The sequence below is a fragment of the Hyla sarda genome, chromosome 6 (genome assembly GCF_029499605.1).
Source record: "Hyla sarda isolate aHylSar1 chromosome 6, aHylSar1.hap1, whole genome shotgun sequence".
Classification (NCBI taxonomy): domain Eukaryota; kingdom Metazoa; phylum Chordata; class Amphibia; order Anura; family Hylidae; genus Hyla; species Hyla sarda.
Genome location: NC_079194.1, coordinates 65,167,772 through 65,195,515, shown reverse-complemented (window position 1 = coordinate 65,195,515; position 27,744 = coordinate 65,167,772). Strand labels below are relative to the sequence as shown.

Genomic DNA, 27,744 nt, shown 5'->3' with positions numbered 1-27,744 from the left:
TATGCCATGTGTTTTTTTTTTGCTGTCCTGGCACCATAGGGGCTTCCTAAATGCGGCATGCCCCCAGAGCAAAATTTGCTTCCAAAAAGCCAAATGTGACTCCTTCTCTTCTGAGACCTGTAGTGCACCAGCAGAGCACTTTTCACCCCCATATGGGGTGTTTTCTGAATCGGGAGAAATTGGGCTTCAAATTTTGGGGGGTATTTTCTGCTTTAACCCTTTGTAAAAATGTAAAATTTTTGAGAAACCAAGCATTTTAGGTAAAAAATATATATTTTTTTTACATATGCAAAAGTCGTGAAACCCCTGTGGGGTATTAAGGTTCACTTTACCACTTGTTACGTTCCCCAAGGGGTCTAGTTTCCAAAATGGTATGTCATGTGTTTTTTTTTCCTGTCCTGGCACCATAGGGGCTTCCTAAATGCGGCATGCCCCCAGGGCAAAATTTGCTTCCAAAAAGCCAAATGTGACTCCTTCTCTTCTGAGACCTGTAGTGCACCAGCAGAGCACTTTTCACCCCCATATGGGGTGTTTTCTGAATCGGGAGAAATTGGGCTTCAAATATTGGGGGGTATTTTCTGCTTTAACCCTTTGTAAAAATGTAAAATTTTTGAGAAACCAAGCATTTTAGGTAAAAAATATATATATTTTTTTACATATGCAAAAGTCTTGAAACCCCTGTGGGGTATTAAGGTTCACTTTTCCCCTTGTTACGTTCCCCAAGGGGTCTAGTTTCCAAAATGGTATGTCAAGTGTTTTTTTTTTTGCTGTCCTGGCACCATAGGGGCTTCCTAAATGCGACATGCCCCCAGAGCAAAATTTGCTTCCAAAAAGCCAAATGTGACTCCTTCTCTTTTGAGACATGTAGTGCGCCAGCAGAGCACTTTTCACCCCCATATGGGGTGTTTTCTGAATCGGGAGAAATTGGGCTTCAAATATTGGGGGGTATTTTCTGCTTTAACCCTTTGTAAAAATGTAAAATTTTTGAGAAACCAAGCATTTTAGGTAAAAAATATATATATTTTTTTACATATGCAAAAGTCTTGAAACCCCTGTGGGGTATTAAGGTTCACTTTACCCCTTGTTACGTTCCCCAAGGGGTCTAGTTTCCAAAATGGTATGCCATGTGGGTTTTTTTCTGTCCTGGCACCATAGGGGCTTCCTAAATGAGGCATGCCCCCAGAGCAAAATTTGCTTCAAAAAAGCCAAATGTGACTCCTTCTCTTCTGGGACCTGTAGTGCGCCAGCAGAGCACTTTTCACCCCCATATGGGGTGTTTTCTGAATTGGGAGAAATTGGGCTTCAAATTTTGGGGGGTATTTTCTGATTTAACCCTTTGTAAAAATGTCAAATTTTTGGGAAACCAAGCATTTTAGATATTTTTTTTTTTTTTTTTTACATTTGCAAAAAGTTGTGAAACCCCTGTGGGGTATTAAGGCTCACTTAATTCCTTGTTACGTTCCTCAAGGGGTCTAGTTTCCAAAATGGTATGGCATGTGGGCGGTTTTAGCTGTTCTGGCACCATAGGGGCTTCCTAAATGCAACATGCCCCCCAAAAACCATTTCAGAAAAACATACTCTCCAAAATCCCCTTGTCGCTCCTTCGCTTCTGAGCCCTCTACTGCGCCCGCCGAACAATTAACATAGACATATGAGGTATGTGCTTACTCGAGAGAAATTGGGCTACAAACACAAGTAAAAATTTTCTCCTTTTACCCCTTGCAAATATTAAAAAATTGGGTCTACAAGAACATGCGAGTGTAAAAAATGAAGATTTTGAATTTTCTCCTTCACTTTGCTGCTATTCCTGTGAAACACCTAAAGGGTTAAAACACTTACTGAATGTCATTTTGAATACTTTGGGGGGTGCAGTTTTTATAATGGGGTCATTTGTGGGGTATTTCTAATATGAAGACCATTCAAATCCACTTCAAACCTGAACTGGTCCCTGAAAAATATTGAGTTTGAAAATTTTGTGAAAATTTGGAAAATTGCTGCTGAACTTTGAAGCCCTCTGGTGTCTTCCAAAAGTAAAAACTCGTCAATTTTATGATGCAATCGTAAAGTAGACATATTGTATATGTGAATAAAAAAAAAATGTATTTTTAATATCCATTTTCCTTACAAGCAGAGAGCTTCAAAGTTAGAAAAATGCAAAATTTTCAATTTTTTCGTCAAATTTGGGGATTTTTCACCAAGAAAGGATGCAAGTTACCATAAAATTTTACCACTATGTTAAAGTAGAATATGTCACGAAAAAACAATCTCGGAATCAGAATGATCAGTAAAAGCATTCCAGAGTTATTAATGTTTAAAGTGACAGTGGTCAGATTTGCAAAAAACGCTCTGGTCCTTAAGGCCAAAATGAGCTTGGTCCTGAAGGGGTTAAAATTATTGCCAGCCAAACCCTCCAACTATAGCAGGAGCTGCAGCCATCTAGTGTGTACGGTGGGGGGAGAGACAATGCGGCTTTTAGATTTTAACTGCCTGAACTTTTTGTTCTCCCTGGAGATAAGGAGGTGCCTGTCCCATGCAAACAGCTATCTTGTATGCAAGGCCAACTTCACAACATGACTTCTGTTACATGACAGGAGTGTCTTTCGTGGCTTCATTATCTTTTTATTGTATAGAACAGTGCAACATGCTATGTTATTGTGGTTTGTGAAAAATCACAAACATTTACAGAGTTTAATGGTATCTGTGTTAGAGGGCTTATCCCAAGATGCACAGTAGGACCCTCACCAATAAGCTGGTTATCCTGTGGACGGGAGAGAACTTTGCATCTTTACATTACCCCTTTAAAGGGGTACTCCGGTGAAAACCTTCTTTTCTTTTAAATCAACTGGCTCCGGAAAGTTAAACAGATTTTTACATTACTTCTATTAAAAAATCTTAATCCTTCCTGTACTTATTAGCTGCTGAAAACTTCAGAGGAAATTCTTTTCTTTTTGGAATGCTCTCTGATGACATCACGACCACAGTTCTCTCTGCTGACGTTATTATAATAATAATACCTTATTTATTGTTGCCCTTAGTGGGATTTGAATCCAAGGCCCCAGCGCTGCAAGGCAGCCGTGCTAACCACTGAGCCACCATGCTGCCCTTAGCATACATCTGCTATGCACGGTTGCTAAAATGGACAGAGATGTCAGCAGAGAGCACTGTGCTCGTGATGTCATCAGTGTTCCAAAAAGAAAGGAATTACCTCTGTAGCATTCAGCAGCTAATAAGTACTGGAAGGATTAAGATTTTTTAATAGAAGTAATTTACAAATATGTTTAACTTTCTGGCACCAGTTGATTTAAAAGAAAAAATGTTTTCACCGGAGTACCCCTTTAAGGCTACTTTCACACTGCCGTTGTGACCCGCCCTAAATGGGCCCATTAGGCTTTTTATCAGAACGGGTCTCAATAGCACCGCTGGATCTCACTGATTAGAATGGGGTCCGTTGTTTTAGATGAGTATAGCGGGAGAAAAAGATTTTTCTCTAGCTATATTCCAGTCGTTTTACAAAGCCTGTCGTATTGCCGTGACATAACCGCAGTGTGACAGTAGCCTTAAAAGGGAAACCGACAGCAGAGTCACCCAACACTAACCTGAATAATATCTTGTTCTAATAAGGAGATTTTTTTTGTACTCACCGTAAAATCTCTTTCACATAGCCTTCATTAGGGAACACCTTACTGATGGGTATATGCTCTTGCTACTAGGAGGCGCTGACACTAGGGAAAAAGTTGGCTCCTCCCTGGCAGGATATACCCACCCACTGGAAGGGAGGTAATCAGTTTTATCACAAAGCAGTAGGAGAAGCCAACAAAGAACATGTCGGAAGGACCCTAGAAAGGAATCCCGGATGAAAAAAAAAAAAAAAAAAAAAAATGAAGAAATGGGTGGGTGTGGTGTCCCCCAATGAAGGCTACAAGAAAGATTTTAAGGCAAGTACAAAAAATAAATAAACTCCTTTGGAGTATCTACTACAACCCCTTTGGATAGGGGATAAGATGTCTTGGGGCCGGAGTACCCCTTTAAACTTTTTGCATTATGGTTACTTAAAGGGTAGCTCCCACCATCCTATTTTTATTTTTTTGCTAGCCCGTTCCCCCCCGCCCCGCATACCCCGTTCCCTCATTACACTTGCAGTTACTGCAGAGTCCGGCAGCGGGCGTGCAGGGAAAGCGGCGGCAACGGCGATGTGGGGGAGGAGTGGCCTCCCAGCCAGTGGGCGGGGAGCCAATGCGCTCGCTCCCGCCTGTCTGATTGACAGGCAGTGAGCGAGTGCAGCCTAACTGAAAAACGACTGATTGCCACTCCAAAATCAGTCCTTTTTTAGTGGCCGGTTTTTAAATGTAAATTAAACCTTTTTAATGAAAAAAAAAAAAATAATAGAAGTATATTAGAGATATGTTGTAGTACACAAGTACTACAACATATCAAAAAATAAAGTTGGTGATAGTGCCCATTTAAAGGAGTAGTCCAGTGGTGACTCAGTGGTGAACAACTTATCCCCTATCTTAAGGATAGGGGATAAGTTGCAGATCGCGGGGGGTCCGACCGCTGGGGCCCCCTGCGATCTCCTGTACGGAGCCCCGAGAGCCCGCGGGAAGGGGGCGTGTCGACCTCCGCACGAAGCAGCGGCCGACACGCACCCTCAATACAACTCTATGGCAGAGCCGAGCGCTGCCTTCGGCAATCTCCGGCTCTGCCATTGAGATGTATTGATGGGGCGTGTCGGCCGCCGCTTCGTGCGGGGGTCGACACCCGCTATCTGGCCGGAGAGCCGGGGCCCTGTACAGAGAGATCGCAGGGGGCCCCAGCGGTCGGACCCCCCGCGATCTCAAACTTATCCCTTATCCTTAGGATAGGGGATAAGTTTTTCACCACTGGACTACCCCTTTAAGTGTTGTGTGTCACAAGGATCTTTTAGGGTGCGGTGCCCTTTAGGAATGTACCTTTTGGAGGTTTAGGGGATGTGTGTCGTTGTCCCTGTTTTTACAGGGATGCCATCTACTTGACATTGATCCTGGACCCTTGCAGGAGCCTTTTGGCCAGAGGGAAAAGGAAGGTTTGTAGAGGCCCTTATTCTTTTTGAGCGGGGCTTGCAATAAATCGCATCCTTGTACACACTGTGTGACATTTGCGCATTGTTTTGCATTTCGGTGACTGATTTACTATCTTATTACCTGAAGTGGAAATTTCTTAGACTTTTCTAGCTTATTTTCCTCCTCTTCATCTCCTTCCTCTTCTTCATCATCATCATCATCATCATCATCATCCTCCTCATCTTCCTCGTCCTCCTCCCCATCATCATCATCATCTTCCTCCTCCTCATCATCGTCGTCATCCTCCTCATCATCGTCATCCCCTTCATCATCACTGAAAAGCGGAATATACTCTGAACAAGCACAAAAAGGCATAAAGACTGACACCATTTTTGCTCCAAAAATATTTTGTAGTGTAAATGATACCATGGAATCTTTTTTTTTTTTTTATTACAGAATCTAGTTTATAGAATAAGGAGATTATTTTTAACACTTACCGTAAAATCTTTCTCGAAGGATCCATTGGGGGACACAGACCGTGGGTGTATGCTGCTGTCTCTAGGAGGTATGACACTATGGCAACAAAGAAGTCGGCTCCTCCCAGCAGGATATACCCACCTCCAGGCCCTGAGGTAATCAGTTTTAGTATCAGAGCAATAGGAGAGAACCGACAGGTCAAGTAAAAAACAAACTGTCCAAGAACCAGAAGAAAAGATATAACTGAACACACCCTCGGACAGAGAACCAAAGAGAAACCCAAAAGGGCGGGAGCTGTGTCCCCCAATGGATCCTTCGAGAAAGAGATTTTACAGTAAGTGTTAAAAAATCTCCTTTTCTCTATCGGCTCCATTGGGGGACACAGACAATGGGACGTACCAAAGCCGTTCCTTGGGTGGGCAGATAAGCAGTCAGTCAGACGGCTGTGCCGCCTGCAGCAGTTTACGGCCCAGACTAGCATCCGCCGATGCGAAGGTATGAACCCGGTAGAACCTCGAGAAAGTGTGCAAAGACGACCAAGTAGCCGCCCTGCAAATCTGCGAGGCTGAGGCTTTGTTCTGGAGAGCCCAGGATGCCCAACAGAAACGGGTAGAATGAGCCACAACCCTGAAGTGAGGAATCTTCCCCCTACAGCGATAGGCTTCCGAAATGGCAGATCGGATCCACCGAGAAGTGGTAGTCTTGGAAGAAGGTTGTCCCTTACGACGACCTTCCGTAAGGACGAAAAAGGAATCGCACTGACGAAACGAAGAAGAGAGAGAGGTAATACCTAACATCCCAAACCACATCCAGTTTGTGGAGTAAATGCTCCCTAGAATGAAAAGGAGCGGGACAAAAGGACGGAAGAATAATGTCCTCATTGAGATGAAAGGACAAAACAACCTTAGGCAAAAAGGAAGGATCTGGCCGGAAGACAACCTTGTCCTGGTGAAGCACCAGAAACTGAGAACGGCAGGAGAGAGCTGCCAATTCAGACACTCTCCGAATGGAGGAAATAACAAGAAAATGCCACTTTCAAAAAAAGGAGGCGCAGGGACACCTCCCCAAGGGGTTCAAAAGGTTCACCTTGGAGTACTCCCAGAACCAGTTTCAAATCCTAAGGTGGAGAAGGTGACCGATAAGGAGGGGCAGCATGCGCCACTCCTTGAAGGAAGGTCCAGACATGAGAATTAGAAGCCAAAGGACGCTGGAAAAAAAAAAGAAAGGGCCGAAACCAGACCCTTAAGGGAACTGAGAGACAACCCCAGTTCCAATCCCGACTGGATTGGGGAGTAGTATTGCTGTCCATGGGATAGTGGTGGGATGCGCAGAAGTATTGCTGTCCATGGGATAGTGGTGGGATGCACAGAAGTATGACGTATGTGTAAGAGAATGATGAATTTTGAATTATAAACAAATAATAAATGGAAAATAGTAATATAACCTGTATGTAAAAATGTATATAGAGTCAATAGGTGGATCCAAAGCGTCTGTAGGTGGCCTTATACACACATATACATATATATATATATATATATATATATGTCCATAGGTGGATCCAAAGGGTCTGTGGGTGGTTGCATATATAAAGTCTGTGGGGTGTTACAGTTCGATGCATTTGTTGAGACCATCTGGTTGGGGGTAATATATCTTGAATATCCAATACGCCTCTCTTCTATTGAGGGTTGCTATCCTATTCTGGGTTTCTGAGGGGATCTGTTCGATGGGTGTAATTCTGATGAATGAAAAGTTCTTGTTGCGTTTGTCGGTTAGGTGGCGGGATACACTGTGTTTCTGGTATCCGATGTTACAGTTGTGGCCGTTGAGTCGCTTCCGTAAGGGTTGGGTAGTTCTGCCAACATATTGAAGACCGCAATTACATTCCATTAGGTATACCACATGTGTGGAGTTGCAGGTGAGGTGGGACTTGATTTTGTAGGAGTTCGATGTGATTTTTGAAGTGAAGATGTCCGTGTTGTGGCTTATGCTGTGACAGCATAGGCAACCTCTCTGGACGCATTTAAATGAGCCCGTGGACAATGGGGTCAGTGTGAATTGTTTGGGGTTGCTTTCCCCTAACAATCCACACTGACCCCATTGTCCACGGGCTCATTTAAACGCGGCCAGAGAGGTTGCTACTTCCCACGCATGCGCATATAACACACCACATGAGCCGGCATTTACACATGCCGACTAGCGCAGTAGCCCTACACAAGAAGCCACGGGCTGCGCATAAACCATGCGCATAGACCCCGCGGCGTCTCCATTACCATGGCAACGTGCACCGGAAGTGACGCTCCGGTGTCTCCATAAAAAGCGCACGCCTGCAGCATGCTGTCACGGACCGAGACGGCAAGGCTGCACACACAGGACTCCTCTCCACGTATTCACCCTCACTATGCAATCAACCTAACCCTTATGCAAACCCTCCTCCCCCCACCCTCAGAAATATTAACACTTGCCATTCCTCCCCATAGCAACTCAGAACCTAGCAACCACTAGAACTGGGGTAAGTCCACACCCCCCTGTTTTTTTGTTTTTGTTTTATCTCCATGTTTAATTCCATGTATTCTATGAGATCGGCAATTTGATTGCTAGAGAAATACTTGTTTCCATAACCATATGTACTTTTACTGCTAGAAAACTATTTTTTACTAGAAATATGGACAGACAGCCATATGTCCTTATGTTTACAAATGCATTTAACTGTGTATCTACACCACTGATGTCTCCATATACCTGATGTTGTCAACCCCTCCATACTCTACACCCAAACCATTCAGCATATACATCACGATAAAATCAATAATTTGTTTTACACTACATGATTTTATATTATGTCACATAGCATATTTACCCATTTTAACACAATTAAATTTTATCAAAAGTAAATATTAAAAAAAAAAACTTTTTTAACAATCCTTTCTACCTCACACCACACGTATGTGTGTGTGTGTATATGTATGTATGCATGCATATGTGTATGAATGTGTATAATATATATATATTATATACACACAATCAAAGAATAAGTTGGCCAGCACTATTGATTCCAAACTATCGTAAAGACCTGGCTTACAGGTGCAAGCTGCTGGGCTAAATATACAGCAACAGGAGAATACAGCAGCACACTGCTAGCACAAAGATATAGATAAAACATGAGTATATAGATAGAACATGAAAAGCTTTACAGCTGTAGTGCAATAAATGAAAATATGAAATTATGAGGTACTTGGCTTGCAAATTTGGCGCCAAATAGCGTAGGCCGTCCCACCACGGTAAGGTGACCTCATTCTGGGACGGACCCTACACTATGAATATGCCTCTGTGTAAACAGTACAGCAGGCATGCAAGGTCTGAAACATCCAAGGCACCTTATATACACCTAATAGAGGTGGGTGGGGTGCGGTATGGCTTTTCATGTTCTATCTATATACTCATGTTTCATCTATATATTTGTGCTAGCAGTGTGCTGCTGTATTCTCCTGTTGCTATATATACACACACAACTTTTTTTTTTTTTTTTTTATCATCCACACATTCCACACCTTCTCCTCTACTATGTCTACTATGTCTGACCCGTGCGAAATGTCACACAACATGTCTGTCCATTGTTTCTATATAATATTATATATATATATATATATATATATATAGTGCTCTTAGAACTGTAATTGGACCTGAGGAAGGCATCAGTGAATGCCGAAACGTGTTGTCCCAACTTCACCAATAAAGTATTAATTGTCCTGTGCCACCCGAGTCCTCCTTTTCTGACCACCCACTGGGCAGCACCTCATCAAAACCGGTTTCTTTCTATTATATATTCTGCCACAACAACCGGACACCATTTTGGCAAATCCGGTACCGGTAGAAGAGCAGCAGCCCATCACCCCGAAGCGCAGCACAGCTCAGCTCAGCTCAGCACAGCCACTTCACAAGGTTGGTATATCACCCAGGTGTGGCACAGGGTACACACCTGGTAGTATACCCCATCAGGGAGCGCACCCTGCTTTTACTCTTCTTTCAAGCTCTTCCCATGAAGGCGCCTGGCTGGACCCTTTGTTGGTACCCTTTGTTGGTACCAAAGGTCCGCAGAACCGGAAGGAGAACTTACGACGGAAAGCGGTTCTGTGAGCCTTACCAGAGGTAATAAAGAACTCTCTTTCCGCCCGTCGCCTCACTTCCTCAAGGTGGCGACCGCATTGCAGGCTTAAAGCTACATGAAGGGACGGTCGCTACCAGGTAGCTCGTGGTAAAGGCAGCACAGTGGCACATGGAAGCAGAACACAGGAAAAAACTCCGGCTGCAGAGCATCGGAGAGCTAGATTAAATAAATCCTCCGGAGGGATCTTGAAGACTACCCTGGCGGAGTTGGAAGACCATACTAAAATGGCCTTTGACACCCTGGCAGAAGCAAAAGCAGGAAGAACCTGCTGTCTCAAGGGCAGAGATTGCCAAAATTTCCACCTTCATGTCCGCTGGATTCTTGAAGGCAGCCGCATCAGCCAACGGCCGGGAAGGCGCCTTAGAGAGGCGGGAGACCGGTGGATCCACAGTTGGAGAGGAGGTCCACCGAGCAATGAGGTCCTTGGCGAAGAAATACCGCGCTTGAACCTTCTTCATTTCCTGAAACTTCTTGTCAGGGTGACTTCCGGCGGATACCCGCAGGGCGTAAAATTCAGCGTGAGAGCTGAAAGTCTTGAGTGCCAGTCGGGCACAAAGAAAGGAGACTTCTGGAGCCATGTCCGAAGTTTCTGGGCCCTTTAGATGGAAGGTGTCTCTTATGGCCACAACCACTGGGTACAAAACATCAGGCACATCCGTGCGGTCCTCTGAGTCGGAGGCCGAATCAGAAACCTCATCCACAAGTTCTCCAGGTGAATGGGAACGAGGTGAGGCACCCCCGGAAGAGGTCGGACACGATGAAAGGAAACTTCTGGACCACGTCCGAAGTTCCTGGGTCCTTTAGATGGAAGGTGTCTCTTATGGCCACAACCACTGGGTAAACCACATTAGGCACATCCGGGCGGTCCTCTGAGTCGGAGGCCGAATCAGAACTTCTTCCACAAGTTCTCCTGGTGAATGGGAACGTCTGAGGCGGCCCTGGTACGCGGGTATGGAGAGCCAGAGCGCCGACCCTGGGAGCATTCTCTAGAGGAGCAACGCTTGCTACAGGTCGGAGTAACGGGGCGATGCCTGCGAGGGGAGCGCCCATGCCTGCCAGAAGACTCGGGGGATGAGTCAGATGACACACACCTATGATGCTGCAAGAGCATCAGAATAGGGGGAGAGCGGGACCCTCCGGAGGGCCGGTATAGGAAGGGCCTCTCCAAGGCAGTCCCACATAACGGGAGACCTGAGCCAAGTCGGATATAGACTGGGAGAGGGAGGGAACCCAGGCTGGAGGGGCAGCCAAACCCACCAGGTCTGGAAGAACAACCGGGTAGAGTAGCACCCCCTGCTAGGACTGTATCCACCTTTTCCAGCCCACGGGAGCACCTGAAAGCTGAACTAATTTATGCAGGATAAGTCATCAACTGCCGAGCCGAGAAGTTAGTGACGAATCGAATTTACTTTAAGTTCGCTCATCTCTACTCCAGACCATGTCCACCTCCTTAGACACTAAGCTTAAAACTGATTACCTCAGGGCCTGGAGGCGGGTATATCCGGCTAGGAGGAGCCGACTTCTTTGTTGCCATAGTGTCATACCTCCTAGAGACAGTAGCATACACCCACGGTCTGTGTCCCCCAATGGAGCCGATAGAGAAATGATAGTTACTACACTATTCCAAATAAGAGAGTTATAGAATAAGACAACATTAAAAGCAAAACACTAATGGACAACTGAAAGGTAACCTCCTAAACAGTGTCAAAACCCAATAAATAGGACCCTGAAACCAGACTAAAGGGTCACAATACATGACCAGTTAGTTCTCCCAGAAATTTATCAGTGAATGGGTGTTACTATTACCCTAATAATAATAGGGTATGTGCCATATACCTCCACTGACAAAGGTCTATGTAAGTTTGTATACATTTCCAGCAGTGTACTATGGAAATATTGTTATTTTAAGGGAATGCAAGTCTTTACTAAAACAGACAAGTCAGGAGTGGTAACAAGACATTTTTAGTAAACATATTATGAAACCGCAGCTTTTGTTTAGATAAGAGCGTATAAAGCAGCACTTGTCAATCTCATGATTTGAACACTTCTTATGGCGTGATAGAACTGGTAAATCTTGATTCACAGCTAGTATTAATCTCAAACAATTGCATAACTATCATTCACACAAAACAGACTAGCTGGAAGTGGAGACACCCACACAAGCCAAGTCAGTGGGAGCCGGCAACTATCCTGCGTGTATAGGGATTGGGCGTGCTGAATTTCAAGGCTAAAGCAGTTTGTTCTTAAAGATAAGCCATGGTCAGAGGCATCTAGAAGCAGCTCATACTCTAAGGCTGGGTCCACACTACGTTTTGTCCCATACGGGAGCGCATACGGCAGGAGGGAGCTAAAACCTCGCGCTCCCGTATGTGACCGTATGCGCTCCCGTATGCCATTCACTTCAATGAGCCGACCGGAGTGAAACGTTCGGTCCGGTCGGCTCATTTTTGCGCCGTATGCGCTTTTACAACCGGACCTAAAACTGTGGTCAACCACGGTTTTAGGTCCGGTTGTAAAAGCGCATACGGCGCAAAAATGAGCCGACCGGACCGAACGTTTCACTCCGGCCGGCTCATTGAAATGAATGACATACGGGAGCGCATACGGTAACATACGGGAGCGCGAGCTTTTAGCTCCCCCCTGCCGTATGCGCTCCCGTATGGGACAAAACGTAGTGTGGACCCAGCCTAACACAGTGTTTCCCAACCAGGGTCCCTCCAGGTGTTGCAAAACTACAACCCCCAGCATGCCTGGACAGCCAAAGGCTGTCCAGGCATGCTGGGAGTTGTAGTTTTGCAACATCTGGGAGGCACCCTGGTTGGGAGACACTGCTCTAACCTTTGCCATTCTGCTGAATATGGAACGGGCGGGGTAATCCAATCGCTCAGGTATCTCCGGCACTACCATAGTGAACGACTGGAGCGTGTGCCATCCACCACTGCATTTAGAATTGGGAGTCTGGGCTCTGTCCAAGAGATTGGAATTTTTTCAGCCCTTTTAGGGCTTAAATACCCCTACATGCATTTACAATCTACAAAATAAATCTCACTGGTAATTCATATTACGGTAACAAGAAACACTTGTTCACCATTGACTAACTTAGGCATTTTTATGAAAGGGAATGTGTCGCCTACATTTTTTCTCTTTCCTATTCAGAGACAGATACTAAGGTTACTTTCACACTGCCGTTGTGACGGGTCCTTTTTTCTTGTCTTTAACAGCAGTTATTGGAATGGGTCCATAGCAGGAACAATGGACCATAAACAACAATAAATAGAACATGTCCCATTCAGATAAATTGGAGACCTTTACAGATGTCATGTAATTCTACAGAAAAGGGGATGCTGATCTATGCTGTGAATGGTGGTGGATCCAGTGTTTTCTCTCTACTGGTGTCAACTTTCAATGTGCCCTTCAGAAGAAAGGCATTTCTGGGAAATTATCAGTACAGAACCGAAAATCTTGCTTTTAGCCCTAGTGGCCAGAATGAAGACTGCAAGGATTATAAAATATTTATTATATACATATATATGATATACATATATATTATATACATACACATATATATATTATATACATACACATATATATATTATATACACACATACATATATATACGGGGTCAGTACTTTCCTCAGGGAGAGGACAACTCTTCAGGTGTAACGGAGATTCAGGTTAGGCCAATTAGCACTCCGCAGGCATTCTGGGTAGGGGAATGCCTGTGAAGTGCTAATTGGCCTAACCTGAATCTCTGTTACACCTGAAGAGGTGTCCTCTCCCTGAGGAAAGTACTGACCCCGTTTACAGCCTCAGGCATCTCACCACAGCCAAGCCAGATCACCCTGCTCTGTACTGACTAGGGGAAAACACCCCGAAACAGCTGTCTGCAGATGGGTAGAAACTTCGCTTTTGGGGAGTAGTCTGGCTTGGCATAAATCCCGATCAGCCTTTTATATTCCTTAACAGGAGCCAAGCTGATACCAGGGAACACTGCCTGAAAAGGTTGTGCAATGAGCTGAGATATATATATATATATATATATATATATATATATATATATACACACACACACACACACACACACACATATATATATACACACATATTTTATATATATATATACACACATATTTTATATATATATATATATATATATACACACATATTTTTTATATATATATACACTCATTTTTTATATATATATATACACACACATATATATATATATACACACACATATATACATATATATATATACACATATATATATACACATATATATATATATATATATATATATATATATATAGTGTGAATCGCCAAGAATTTGGCAATACGATTCGAATCGCGATACCAGTGTGGCGATTCGACATATCGCGATACAGTCTAGGTGACGATACATCGCGATATATCCCGATACATCGCATTCACAGATCCCTTTAGATCTAGTAGTCCAATGTGCACTTTTCTCATTTTATCCCGTCCGGGCTGCAAAATAAAAGAAAACACACTTTCTCTTACCTGCCAACGAGCCCCCGGAGCTCCGGTACACTCCGGTACAGGTGTTCGGTCCCGGGGCTGTATTCTTCTTACTTCCTGTTAGCCAGGCACGTCACATGGAGCTTCAGCCTATCACCAGCCGAGGCGGGGCATCACTGCGGCCGGTGATAGGCTGAAGCTCCGCGTGACGTGGCGGGCTAACAGGAAGAAGAATACAGCCCGGGGACCGAACACCTGTACTGGAGTGTACCGGAGCTACGGGGGCTCGTTGGCAGGTAAGAGAAAGTGTGTTTTCTTTTATTTTGAAGCCCGGACGGGATAAAATGAGAAAAGTGCGCGCCGGACTACTCCTTTAATAGCCAGCCGCATGCTGGCTATTAGCGGCGGCCCCCGGCTACTGAGAACAGCCGGGGGCTGCAGAGTATGGAGCAGGCACGAGTCGGAGCCCGCTCCATACACCCAGAGCGCCGCCGCGTCAGATCTGGCCTGCCCAGCTCCACAAATGTGGAACTTGTATCTCCTGATGCCCGGGACATGCTGTTCCGGGCATCAGGAGATACAAATTCCACATTCCTAAAAGAATTGATTCAAAAATAGCGAAAAAAGTGAAAAAAGTTAAACAATACTGTCACCGCCCCAGCAACACTGCTATTGGCTGGCGATCGTCCAGCCAATAGCAGAGCAGCAGAGGAGGGGTTAACGGGTCCTTCCCACCGCTGTACCCACTCTCTGTGTTCAGCAGCAGGAAGAGGACCGTTGATCCCCCCCTCGGAGCTCTGGAGCCCCCTCAGGAGCAGTTATAATAGGGACAGAGGCTTGCAGGGACAGGTAGGTGTAATAAAGTATAATAAAGTAAAAAAAAAAAAAAAAAACCCTCCCCCCTAATAGGTCCCCAAGGGTCCTATTAGGGCTTGATCCCTGACCCCGGGCCCTATTAGGGGTTCAGGGAGCTGCGTGCGCCATCTTTTTTATTTATCTTTTATAATAACGGTGTGTGGTTGATAATCACACCGTTATATACTGGGATACACCAAGCCCCACATACACACAGATCCACGTCCGCTTGTGGGACCGTGAGGAGGAAACAGAGAGGCCTCCCGCTAAATTTGGTCCAGACGCCTATCCCCAAGGGCGAGTCCCATGCCCTCACCCATGATAACCTGTTGTTGGTGAAGTATAAGAGGGATGTCCTTCTGCTCACCACTATTCATGGGAACGGCAGCACCCCTGTCCCTGTGCGAGGTACCGTGGGACCGGTCCTCAAGCCCGATTGTATTCTGCACTACAATCGGTATATAGGGGGAGTTGATCTCTCAGATCAAGTCCTCAAGCCATATAAAGCCATGCGGAAAACACGGGCACGGTACAAAAAAGCTGCGGTCTACATGGTACAGGTTGCCATGTCCACCGCTTTTGTACTATCCTAGTACGCTGGCAACACATGGACATTCCTACAGTACCAAGAAGAAGTCCTAAGGTTCCTGATCTTTGCTGACGGGGAAAGATCAGGCCAGACTTCCCAAGGGTCTGGAGTTATAGGCGCCAGGATCGTCCCAGGCCAACACTTTCCAGGTGAGGTCCCCCACAGTGGAAAGAAGGGGCGATCCCAGAAAAGATGCAGAGTGTGTTTCAGGAAGGGGATTCGGAAGGACATCACATATCAATGTGACACTTGCCCAGATAATCCGGGCCTCTGCATAGGCTGCTTCAGGGAGTATCCCACTTCCATGGAGCCATAAATTTTCCCTTTTCAGTTTAATTTTCCATAATTTGATAATTCCACAATGTACCAAGTCCAGAGTATATTTTAAATTTAACCCCCGTAAATCACTAAATTGCCCCAAAAAAACAAAACAAAACAAAAAAAAACACTGATAAGACCTCTGGGGGTGTTTTTTCAAAAATTGGTCATAGGTCACTGAGTCACTCTCATCGGGGACTTTTTTATGTTGCCTCAAATGCGCAGCGCTCTCTCTCTCCACCTGAGCGGGTGCGCATTTGAGGCAACAGGTTAGGGACGGCCACACACATCACATTCCCAGAATGATGACTCAGAGCATAGGGTTTGGGGTGGGCATATTTTTTTAAAGTTTTGGCTATGCTCTGGGTCATCATTCTGGGAACATATCCTATTTTATAATTTTCTGGCCCACTGTACCCCATATTACGGGCCTCTGTACCCCACCTGTCTAGCCCAGTTACGGCCCGTTGTCCCCCATAGTGTTCCCCTATTTTAGGGCTCAGTTCTCGCCCTATTAACGCTCCTTGACTCCCCTCAAATTTTTTGATGATTTTGGCTTGGCTTGACCCCCCCCCCCCCCCGTCCCACATCCTGGCTCCATATCAAGCTCAAGGTCCCTGACTGCGCTCCCACTCAAGCAAGACCTGCTGTGCACACGCCAAGCCAAAATCATCAAAAAATAAGGTATGTCCTTACTCCCAAAAAAATTTATTTACAAATTGTGGGGGGTCTTTTATGCTATTAACCCTTGTAAAAATGTAAAATTTGGGGGGGAAACACACATTTTAGTGAAAAAAAATATATAGATTTTTTTTACATATGCAAAAGTCGTGAAACCCCTGTGGGGTATTAAGGATTACTTTACCCCTTGTTACGTTTCTCAAGGGGTCTAGTTTCCAAAATGGTATGCCATGTGGGGATTTTTTTGCTGTCCTGGCACCATAGGGGCTTCCTAAATGCGACATGTCCCCCCCATTTCAGCAAAGTTTGCAAACGTGACTCCTTCTCTTCTGAGCATTGTGGCGCCCCTGCAGTGCACTTGACATCCACTTGTGAAATTTGGGGGGAAACACATTTTAGTGACATTTTATTTTATTTTTATTTTTTTTTACATTTGCAAAAGTCGTGTGGGGGATTGAGGCTCACTTTATTCCTTGTTACGTTCCTCAAGGGGTCTAGTTTCCAAAATGGTATGGCATGTGTTTTTTTTTTGCTGTCCTGGCACCATAGGGGCTTCCTAAATGCTTTTTGAGAGCAAAATTTGCTCTCAAAAAGCCAAATATGACTCCTTTTCTTCTGAGCATTGTAGTTCGCCCGCAGTGCACTTCAGGTCAACTTATGGGATACCTCCATACTCAGAAGAAATGGGGTTACAAATTTTGGGGGTCTCTTCTGCTATTAACCCTTGCAAAAATGTGAAATTTGGGGGGGGGGGGGAGGGGAAACACACATTTTAGTGAAATTTTTTTTTTTTTTTTTTTTTTTTTTAACATATGCAAAAGTCGTGTAACCCCTGTGGGGTATTAAGGCTCACTTAATTCCTTGTTACGTTCCTCAAGGGGTCTAGTTTCCAAAATGTTATGCCATGTTTTTTTTTTTCTTTGCTGTTCTGGCACCATAGGGGCTTCCTAAATGCAACATGCCCCCCAAAAACCATTTCAGAAAAACATATCCTCCAAAATCCCCTTGTCGCTCCTTCGCTTCTGAGCCCTCTACTGCGCTCGCTGAACACTTTACATAGACATATGAGGTATGTGCTTACTCGAGAGAAATTGGGCTACAAAGATAAGTATACATTTTCTCCTTTTACCCCTTGTTAAAATTCAAAAATTGGGTCTACAAGAACATGCGAGTGTAAAAAAAATTAAGATTGTGAATTTTCTCCATTTTGCTGCTATTCCTGTGAAACACCTAAAGGGTTAAAATGCTGACTGAATGTCATTTTGAATACTTTGGGGGGTGCAGTTTTTATAATGGGGTCATTTGTGGGGTATTTCTAATATGAAGAGCTTCAAATCCACTTCAAACCTGAACTGGTCCCTGAAAAATAGTGAGTTTGAAAATGTTGTGAAAAATTGGAAAATTGCTGCTGAACTTTGAAGCCCTCTGGTGTCTTCCAAAAGTAAAAACACGTCAATTTTATGATGCCAACATAAAGTAGACATATTGGAAATGTGAATAACTTTTTTTTTATTTGGAATATCCATTTTCCTTACAAAGCAGAAAGCTTCAAAGTTAGAAAAATGCAAAATTTTCAAATAAATTATATATTGATTCACAAATACAATATGTCTACTTTATGTTTGCATCATAAAATTGATGAGTTTTTACTTTTGGAAGACATCAGAGGGCTTCAAAGTTCAGCAACAATTTTCCAATTTTTCGCCAAATTTCCAAAATCGGAATTTTTCAGGGACCAGTTCAGATTTGAAGTGGATTTGAAGGGTCTTCATATTAGAAATACCCCATAAATGACCCCATTATAAAAACTGCACCCCTCAAAGTATTCAAAATGACATTCATTAAGTGTGTTAACCCTTTAGGTGTTTCACAGGAACAGCAGCAAAGTGAAGGAGAAATTTCAAAATCTTCATTTTTTACACTCGCATGTTCTTGTAGACCCAGTTTTTGAATTTTTACAAGGGGTAAAAGGAAAAACCTCCTCTCAAAATGTGTAACCCAATTTCTCTCGAGTAAGAAAATACCTCATATGTGTATGTCAAGTGTTCGGCGGGTGCACTAGAGGGCTCAGAAGCGAAGGAGCAACAATGGGATTTAGGAGAGTGAGTTTTTCTGAAATGGTTTTTGGGGGGCATGTCCCATTTAGGAAGCCCCTATGGTGCCAGGACAGCAAAAAAAACCACATCGCACACTATTATGGAAACGACACCCCTCAAGGAGTACGGTGAGCCTTAACACCCCACAGGTGTTTGAAAACTTTTTGTTAAAGTTAAAGTTTGTGTAAATGAAAAGAAAAAAAATTTCCACTAAAATGCTGGTTTTTCCCCAAATTTTACTTTTTTTTTTTTACAAAGGGTAATAGGAGAAAATGCCCCCCAAAATTTGTAACCCCATTTCTTCTGAGTATGGATATACCCCATGTGTGGATGTCAAGTGCACTGCGAGCGAACTACAATGCTCAGAAGAGAAGGAGCGCCATTGAGCTTTTAGAGAGATAATTTGTTTGCAATGGTAGTCGGGGGCCATGTGCATTTACAAAGCCCCCCGTGGTGCCAGAACAGTGGACCCCCCACATGTGACCCCATTTTGGAAACTACACCCCTCACGGAATGTAATGAGGGGTGCAGTGAGCATTTACACCCCACTGGCGTTTGACAGATCTTTGGAACAGTGGGCTGTGCAAACAAAAAAATTACATTTTTCATTTTCACGGATCACTGTTCCAAAAATCTGTCAGACACTTCTGGGGCGTAAATGCTCACTGTACCCCTTATTACATTACGTGAGGGGTGTAGTTTCCAAAATGGGGTCACATGTGGGTATTTATTTTTTGGGGTTTATGTCAGAACCGCTGTAAAATCAGCCACCCCTGTGCAAATTATCAATTTCGGCCTCAAATGTACATAGTGCGCTCTCACTCCTGAGCCTTGTTGTGCGTCCGCAGAGCATTTTACGCCCACATATGGGGTATTTCTATACTCAGGAGAAATTGCGTTACAAATTTTGGGGGTCTTTTTTTCCTTTTACCTCTTATGAAAATAAAAAGCAAAGGGCAACACCAGCATGTTAGTGTAAAAATGTTTTTTTTTTACACTAACAAGCTGGTGTAAACCCCAACTTTTCCTTTTCATAAGGGGTAAAAGGAGAAAAAGCCCCCCAAAATTTGTAGTGCAATTTCTCCCGAGTACGGAGATACCCCATATTTGGCACTAAACTGTTTCCTTGAAATATGACAGGGCTCCGAAGTGAGAGCGCTCCATGCGCATTTGAGGACTAAATTAGGGATTGCATAGGGGTATTCTACGCCAGTGATTCCCAAACAGGGTGCCTCCAGCTGTTGCTAAACTCCCAGCATGCCTGGACAGTCAGTGGCTGTCCGGAAATGCTGTGAGTTGTTGTTTTGCAACAGCTGGAGGCTCCGTTTTGGAAACACTGCCGTACAATACGTTTTTCATTTTTATTGGGGGGGGGGGCAGTGTAAGGGGCTCTTTATTAGGTGTTAGTGTAGTGTTTTTAGGGTACATTCGCACTGGCGTGTTACGGTGAGGGTCCCGCTAGGAGTTTGAGCTGCAGCGAAAATTTGCCGCAGCTCATACTTGAAGCAGGAAACTTGCTGTAAACCCGCCCGTGTGAATGTACCCTGTACGTTCACATGGGGGGGGGGCAAACCTCCAGCTGTTTCAAAACTACAACTCCCAGCATGCACGGTCTGTCAGTACATGCTGGGAGTTGTAGTTTTGAAACAGCTGGAGGCACACTGGTTGGAAAATACTGAGTTAGGTTCTGTTACCTAACTCAGTATTTTCCAACCAGAGTGCCTCCAGCTGTTGCAAAACTACAATTCCCAGCATGACTGATCACAGAAGGGCATGCTGGGAGATGTAGTTATGCAACAGCTAGAGGTACGCAACTACAACTCCCAGCATGCCGAGACAGCTGTTTTCTGTGTGGGCATGCTGGAATTTGTAGTTTTGCAACATTTGGAGTGCTACAATTTAGAGACCACTGAACAGTGATCTCCAAACTGTGGACCTCCAGATGTTGCAAAACTACAACTCCCAGCATGCCCAGACAGCATACAGCTGTGTGGGCATGCTAGGAGTTGTAGTTTTGCAAGATCTAGAGGGCAGTATAGAGATCACTGTGCAGTGGTCTCTAAACTGTAGACCTCCAGCTGTTGCAAAACTACAAATTCCAGCATGCCCACACAGCAAACAGCTGTCTGGGCATGCTGGGAGTTGTAGTTTTGCAACATCTGGAGGGCTACAGTCTAGAGACCACTATAGTGGTCTCAGACTTTAGCCCTCTAGATGTTGCTATGCAACTACTCACCGGCTTCCGTCGCATCCGGGAGCCGTCCTCTTCTGCCGCACGCCACCGCAGATCTCAGTCGCCGCCTGCCGATTCCAGTTTCTCCGCTGCCTCCGGAGGGGTAAGTGGACGTCGGCGCCCGGTCCTCTTCGTTTTCCCCGTTCTGCCCCGCCTATTGTGGGAGGGCAGGACGGGGAAAACGAAAGTAAACCCCTCCGCCCCTGATCTGCTATTGGTGGTCGCGTCTAGACCACCAATAGAGATAGGAGGGGTGGCATCCCTGCCACCTCACTCCTATCGCTTTAGGGGGATCGTGGGTGTCTTAGACACCCGCGATCCCCCTTCTATTCCGGGTCACCATAGACCCGTAATGACCAGGAAACGGCGCAAATCGCAAGTGTGAATTCACTTGCGATTTGCGCCGATCGCCGACATGGGGGGGTCTAATGACCTCCCTGGGCATTTGCACGGGGTGCCTGCTGATAGATATCAGCAGTCACCCCGGCCCGGTCCCTGCGCGGCGGGGACCGAAATTCCCACGGGTGTATGGATACGCCCTTCGTCCTTAAGTACCAGGACGCAAGGGCGTATGCATACGCCCTTCGTCCCCAACAGGTTAAAGTGACAGTGGTCAGATGTTCAAAAAATGGCCGGGTCCTAAGGTGTAAAATGGCTGGGTCCTTAAGGAGTTAAGATGAAAACCTGATTTAAACAATATGTCATTTTCTGATGACACATCCCCTTTAAGTGATTATAGCAAAAGGGGTTATCTAGGATTAGAAAAGTAGAGCTGATTTCTAACAAAAACAGCACCTCAACTGTCCTCAGGTTGGTGTGTGGTATGTGCTATTGCTGACCTGTTCCTTTAAAATAACTGGAGCCATGTTATAAGCTGAAGACAGGTGTCGTGTTTTTGGAAGAAATTAGATGTCTTCCTATTCCTGGATAATCCCTTTAAAATCACCTAAAAAGGTGTAAAATCTCCACCTCAGCCTACAATTTCCATACAGGATGTTTCATACCTCAGGGAGGCCAGTACAGAACTCATGTTAAAGCCATCCAAAATTTCCTGAACATGGTCACAACCTTCTTCACCCAGGTTATTTCCTGCAAAAACAAGCATATCAAGTTGAAAGCATTACTATGGTGACAATATACAAAACAAATGTGCAATTCGGATTAAAAAAATGTATTTAATTGAAACATTTACTTTAAATTAGAATTAAAAGTTGAGTAAGTTTGTATATACTTTGCTTATCTTTTTTAAAGTGTACCTGTCATATCCCACAAAAAAAAAAAAAAAAAAAAATGGTTATTAAGTAAGGGCTGGTTCACATCACGTTTTCACCCATACGGTATATACGGCAGGGGGGGGGGAGCTAAAACCTCGCGCTTCCGTATGCCTTCATATGCACTCTCGTATGTAATTCATTTCAAGAGCCGGCCGGAGTAAAACGTTCGGTCGGCTCATTTTTGCGCTGTATGCGCCTTTTCCCCGGACCTAAAACTGTGGTCAACCACGGTTTTAGGTCCGTTTGTAAAAGCACATACGGTGCAAAAATGAGCCGACCGAACGTTTCACTCCGGCCGACTCATTGAAATGAATTACATACGGGAGCGCATAGAAAGGCATATGGGAGCGCAAGGTTTTAGCTCTCCCTTGCCGTATGCGCTCCCGTATGGGAGAAAACGTGATGTGAACCCAGCCTTACTCAGCACCTCATCCTGATCATGTGCATTTAATTTTATGTCTATCGCCCATATTTCACAAAAAAATTAAATAAATAAAATAAAAAGCATATATTACAGCTGCTCAATGTCTTTTACATCTTGTCAAAGGGAGGGGGGGGGGGGATGTCCTTCTCTTGCCTGTACTGTGATGACTCCTCCCCCTCCATTACTCTGCTGACTCACTGCTCTCGGGAGCCCGGCAGCCCTTCTCTGTAACCCTTTCCTCTCTGGATTTATGCTGTACGCACATACACGATTGGAGATTGCCTGTACTCTACCACCAAAGACAATATGGTGAGTGTATAACTTACATCTTCCTATGTCAATAATGCTTGTTATCCTTAGGCAGTCATGCTATGCTAGGACTTGTAGTTTTGGAATAGTTGGAGGTACAGTGTTTGGATAACTTTTTACAGCAGTGTTGCCTTCAGCTGTGTGCCTACAGCTTTTGCAAAACTACAACTCCCAGCATGCCCAGACATCCTTTGACTGTCCAGGCATGCTTGGAGTTCTAGTTTTGGAACAGCTGGAGGCACATGTTTGGTAAAACTGTGATACAGCAGTGTTGCTGAAGCCTTATCAATGAGCCATCTCGTGTCCATGACCCTTGGACACGCTCATGAAGCTGTGGGACCAGTGTCCCAGGGAGATATGGGGACCCCTAATGGTGGAATTTTCAAAGGCAGTTTACTTTAATAAAATGTGAACATTTTATAAAAAAAAAAGTATATTAGAAAAACTATTGTTTTACCAAGATGTGACAGTGTCCATTTAAGGCTTTTTTCCACTCTAAAAAATTATATAAAAGTCATATTAGTTGCCAGACAAATCAGATAAGTTTCAGCAAATCTGAAAAATTTCAGCTATTTGGGGATAAAAAGGATTGAAAACATTAGATTTAACCAGTCCAATCCTCTTTCAACTGGAGATAAGCACAACTAGGAGTACTTGGTAACTGCTTATCTGACAGTAAACACTTCTATTTGGAAGATATGAGTTTGAAGAAAATCAGGGGAGAACCCAAATTAGAATAAAACTGTGTTTACATCCAACTGACTAATCAGTCACTTCAGCTACAATGTGCTTCCAGGGCATGAAGTGTGAACAAGTAATAAGTGTTTCTCATGTGTATTTTACAATTGTTTAACCCCTTAAGGACCGGGGTTTTTTCCGTTTTTTGCATTTTCGTTTTTTGCTCCTTGCCTTTAAAAGATCATAACTCAATTTTGCACCTAAAAATCCATATGATGGCTTATTTTTTGCGCCACCAATTCTACTTTGTAATGACGTCAGTCATTTTGCCCAAAAATCTACGGTGAAACGGAAAAAAAATCATTGTGCGACAAAATTGGAAAAAAACAAAACACAGTTTTGTAACTTTTGGGGGCTTCCGTTTCTACGTAGTACATTTTTCGGTAAAAAAAGACACCTTCTCTATTCTGTAGGTCCATACGGTTAAAATGATGCCCTACTTATATAGGTTTGATTTTGTCGGACTTCTGGAAAAAAATCATAACTACATGCAGGAAAATTAATACGTTTAAAATTGTCATCTTCTGACCCCTATAACTTTTTTATTTTTCCGTGTATGGGGCGGTATGAGGGCTATTTTTTTGCGCAGTGATCTGAAGTTTTTAACGGTACCATTTTTGCATTGATAGGACTTATTGATCGCTTTTTATTCATTTTTAAATTATATAAAAAGTGACCAAAAATGCACTATTTTGGACTTTGGAATTTTTTTGCACGCACGCCATTGACCGAGCAGTTTAATTAAGGATATATTTTTATAATTCGGACATTTCCGCACGCGGTGATACCATATATGTTTATTTTTATTTACACTTTTTTTTTTCATTGAAAAAGGGGGGTGATTCAAACTTTTAATAGGGGAGGAGTTAAATGATCTTTATTCACTTTTTTTTTTTGCAGTGTTATAGGTCCCATAGGGACCTATAACACTGCACACACTGATCATCATTGATCACTGGTTTCTCATAAGAAACCAGTTATCAATGATTCTGCCACATGACTGCTCATGCCTGGATCTCAGGCACTGAGCAGTCATTCGGCGATCGGACAGCGAGGAGGCAGGTAGGGGCCCTCCCGCTGTGCTGTAAGCTGTTCGGGATGCCGCCATTAGCCGCGGCTATCCCGAACAGCCCGACTGAGCTAGCCGGCAACTTTCACTTTCGCTTTTAGCCGCGCGGCTCAGCTCTGAGCGCGCGGCTAAAGGGTTAATAGCGCGCTGCGCCACGATCGGCGCTGCGCGCTATTAGAGGCGGATCCCGGCTTCACTATGGCGCCGGGCCCGCCGTGATATGACGCGGGGTTACTGTGTAACCCCGCGTTATATCAGGAGAGCAGGACCAAGGACGTACCGGTACGTCCTTGGTCCTTAAGGGGCCGTTCATTCTCATTATTGTCGGTGGATCATCTCCTTTTTACACATTAAAGGGGTATTCCAGGCCAAATTTTTTTATATATATCAACTGGCTCTGGAAAGTTAAACAGATTTGTAAATGACTTCTATTAAAAAATCTTAATCCTTCCAATAGTTATTAGCTTCTGAAGTTGAGTTGTTTTCTGTCTAACTGCTCTCTGATGACTCACGTCCCGGGAGCTGTGCAGTTCCTATGGGGATATTCTCCCAACATGCACAGCTCCCGGGACGTGACATCGTCATTGAGCAGTTAGACAGAAAACTTCAGAAGCTAATAACTATTGGAAGGATTAAGATTTTTTAACAGAAGTAATTTACAAATCTGTTTAACTTTCCAGAGCCAGTTGATAAATAAAAAAAAGGTTTTGCCTGGAATACCCCTGTGCATCTGAATTTATCTTTCTCTATCGGCTCCATTGGGGGAAACAGACTCTGGGTATATGCTGCTGTCTCTAGGAGGCTGACACTATGGTAACCAAAAAGTCAGCTCCTCCCAGCAGGATATACCCGCCTCCAGGCCACTGAGCAATTCAGTTTTTGCTTAGTGTCTTAAGGAGGTGGACACTGGTCTGGTGTTCTCCAGACCAGGTCTCATATTTTTTATGTTTAGGGAATGTGCTTTATTCCTTTTTATTTCTGTTTTCAGGTGGGGACTCCGGAACCTAACATTCACTGTTTCCCCACTGCGAGAGGTGGCAGGCATCTTGGATGTACTGTTAACCCCCTCTCGCCAACGGTCAGCGCTTGGGGTTGTACCGGGTCCCCCTACCTCCCTGTTCGCCTAGCTATGAGCTTGGCTTACTGCAGGTGAAAATGCTGACTGAAGACTACATTCTGAAGACTTCTTTAGGTAAGTTCTTCAGCATAGGTGAGTATTTTTCTCTCCCTTGGTCTTGCAACAGCTGGAGACCCTCTCTTTTTTTCTTTGACCTATCCTACAGAACCTGGGGCTGGCGGGGGGATACTTTTCCCTGCAGGGGGAGTGTTTTTTATTATATGGGGAGCAGTGGAGCTATGGGGCAGTGTTTTTCAGTACGGGCACTTTATTGGAAACGTGTGTGTTACTATACAAGCCCTGCGGGTGTGTGCGCCTTTGTACTTTCATTTTCGGCGGCCGCCGACGGTACTTCGCCCGCTCTGTTCCCCGAGCGCATAGGTCCTCGCTACAGGCGGCGTGTGCGCTCGGGGTTCAGAGCGGGCGCCATTTCTAAGTTCCGCTGTGTTTTCTCTGGTGGCCCGGCAGACGTTAGCTCCACCCAGCGGGCCGCATAAGCGCCTCAGCAGCGCGAAATAGCCTCCAATCAGCTCCGTGCGCGCGATGGGGCCGTGCAGTGGCCAATCGAAGCGCCCTTGCCTCTAACACGGCCTCCTCCTCCTATTGGCTGGCGTCTTTTCTCTCTTCTCACAGCCACGGTGCAGAGTTCTCCTCACAGCAGCTGCCTTGGGACACAGACTTGGGTGAGACTGTTCATTTTTTTGCTATATCCATGCCCAGAACTGTTCCTCCCTCTAAGCAGATATCGGGAATGTTAGTTTCCCATTACGCTTGTAAAATTTGCTCTGCTGAACCCACTTGTTCTGCCTGCTCCACTGCTCCCCCAGACCCCCCAGCTATTTCTAACCCAGGTGCTTCTTCAGACCCGGTGGGTTCGGCCGCCCTTCCAGCCTGGGTTTCTTCCCTCTCCCAGTCTGTATCCGACTTGGCACAGGTCTCCCGTTCCGTGGTGACTGCCTTGGAGAGGTCTACCCTTCACTGGCACTCTAGAAGGTCCCATTCCCCTTCTCCCTACGCTTCGCATAAGCGTAATAGGGGTGTCTCCTCTGACTCCTCCCCGGAGTCTCCTGGTAGACACAGGCGTTCCTCTCACAGGTCTCGCCCAACTGCTTCCTCAGGCCACACGCGTCACTCTTCCAAAGGACGTTCCCGTGGTCACCGCTCTGGTTCTCCTGGTCGGAGTCTCCCTCTTCCAGGGCCGCTTCCACTAGTTCACACTCTCCTGGAGATCTGGCGGACGAGGTTTCCAATTCGGCATCCGATTCAGAGGACCATTCAGACTCAGTGGACACAGTGAACTCATTGGTTATGGCCATAAGAGACACCTTTAACCTAGAGGAGCCAGGAACTTCGGACACAGCTCCAGAAGTATCCTTTCATCGTGCCAGACCGGCACCCTAAGTGTTCAGCTCTCACGCTGAATTTGATGCCATTCTAGAATCTGCCTGGAAGCACCCTGAAAAGAAGTTCCAGGGTCTCTCTGGCGTCAGGTCCGTTTTAAATATCTCCTGCAGTCTACTCCGTCTCCTTTGCTTCCATTTCTTTCTAACTCTTCCTTTCTTCCTGGCTGTACTCCCCTCTCCTTTTGGTGGTGGCATGGGAAGGGCTTATTCTGTATGCACCATTTCCTGAGGGGCCAATCATTGCATACTCTGGAATCTTTGCGCCAACACTACAAGTTGCCCATGTCAGAGTTTTTTAGGGCCCGCCAGATTCTCTCCTACTATAACTCTTGTATCCCACATCGCACACCCGTCACTCCTACTTCATTTGAGAGACATATGTTGTACACTCCTGCTGCGACGGGTTTACTTTCCCTCCTGTATGCCCACCTTAATTCTCCCCCGGCAGAGTCGAAGTTGAAATTTATGTTGGATTGGG

General features: G+C 44.9%; 1 protein-coding gene across 3 annotated transcripts in view; it reads right to left on the bottom strand.

Annotated features, from left to right (window-relative positions):
* RANGAP1 (Ran GTPase activating protein 1) overlaps window positions 1-27,744 on the bottom strand; it is a 70,667-nt gene that overhangs the window by 15,448 nt on the left and 27,475 nt on the right. For all 3 annotated transcript variants that reach the window (XM_056524001.1, XM_056524003.1, XM_056524002.1), the window contains exons 10-11: window positions 21,937-22,021; window positions 5,181-5,373 (exon numbers count right to left, since the gene is read on the bottom strand). In XM_056524001.1, coding sequence (XP_056379976.1) covers window positions 5,181-5,373; window positions 21,937-22,021 — 278 coding nt within the window. The remainder of the gene's footprint in view (window positions 1-5,180; window positions 5,374-21,936; window positions 22,022-27,744) is intronic.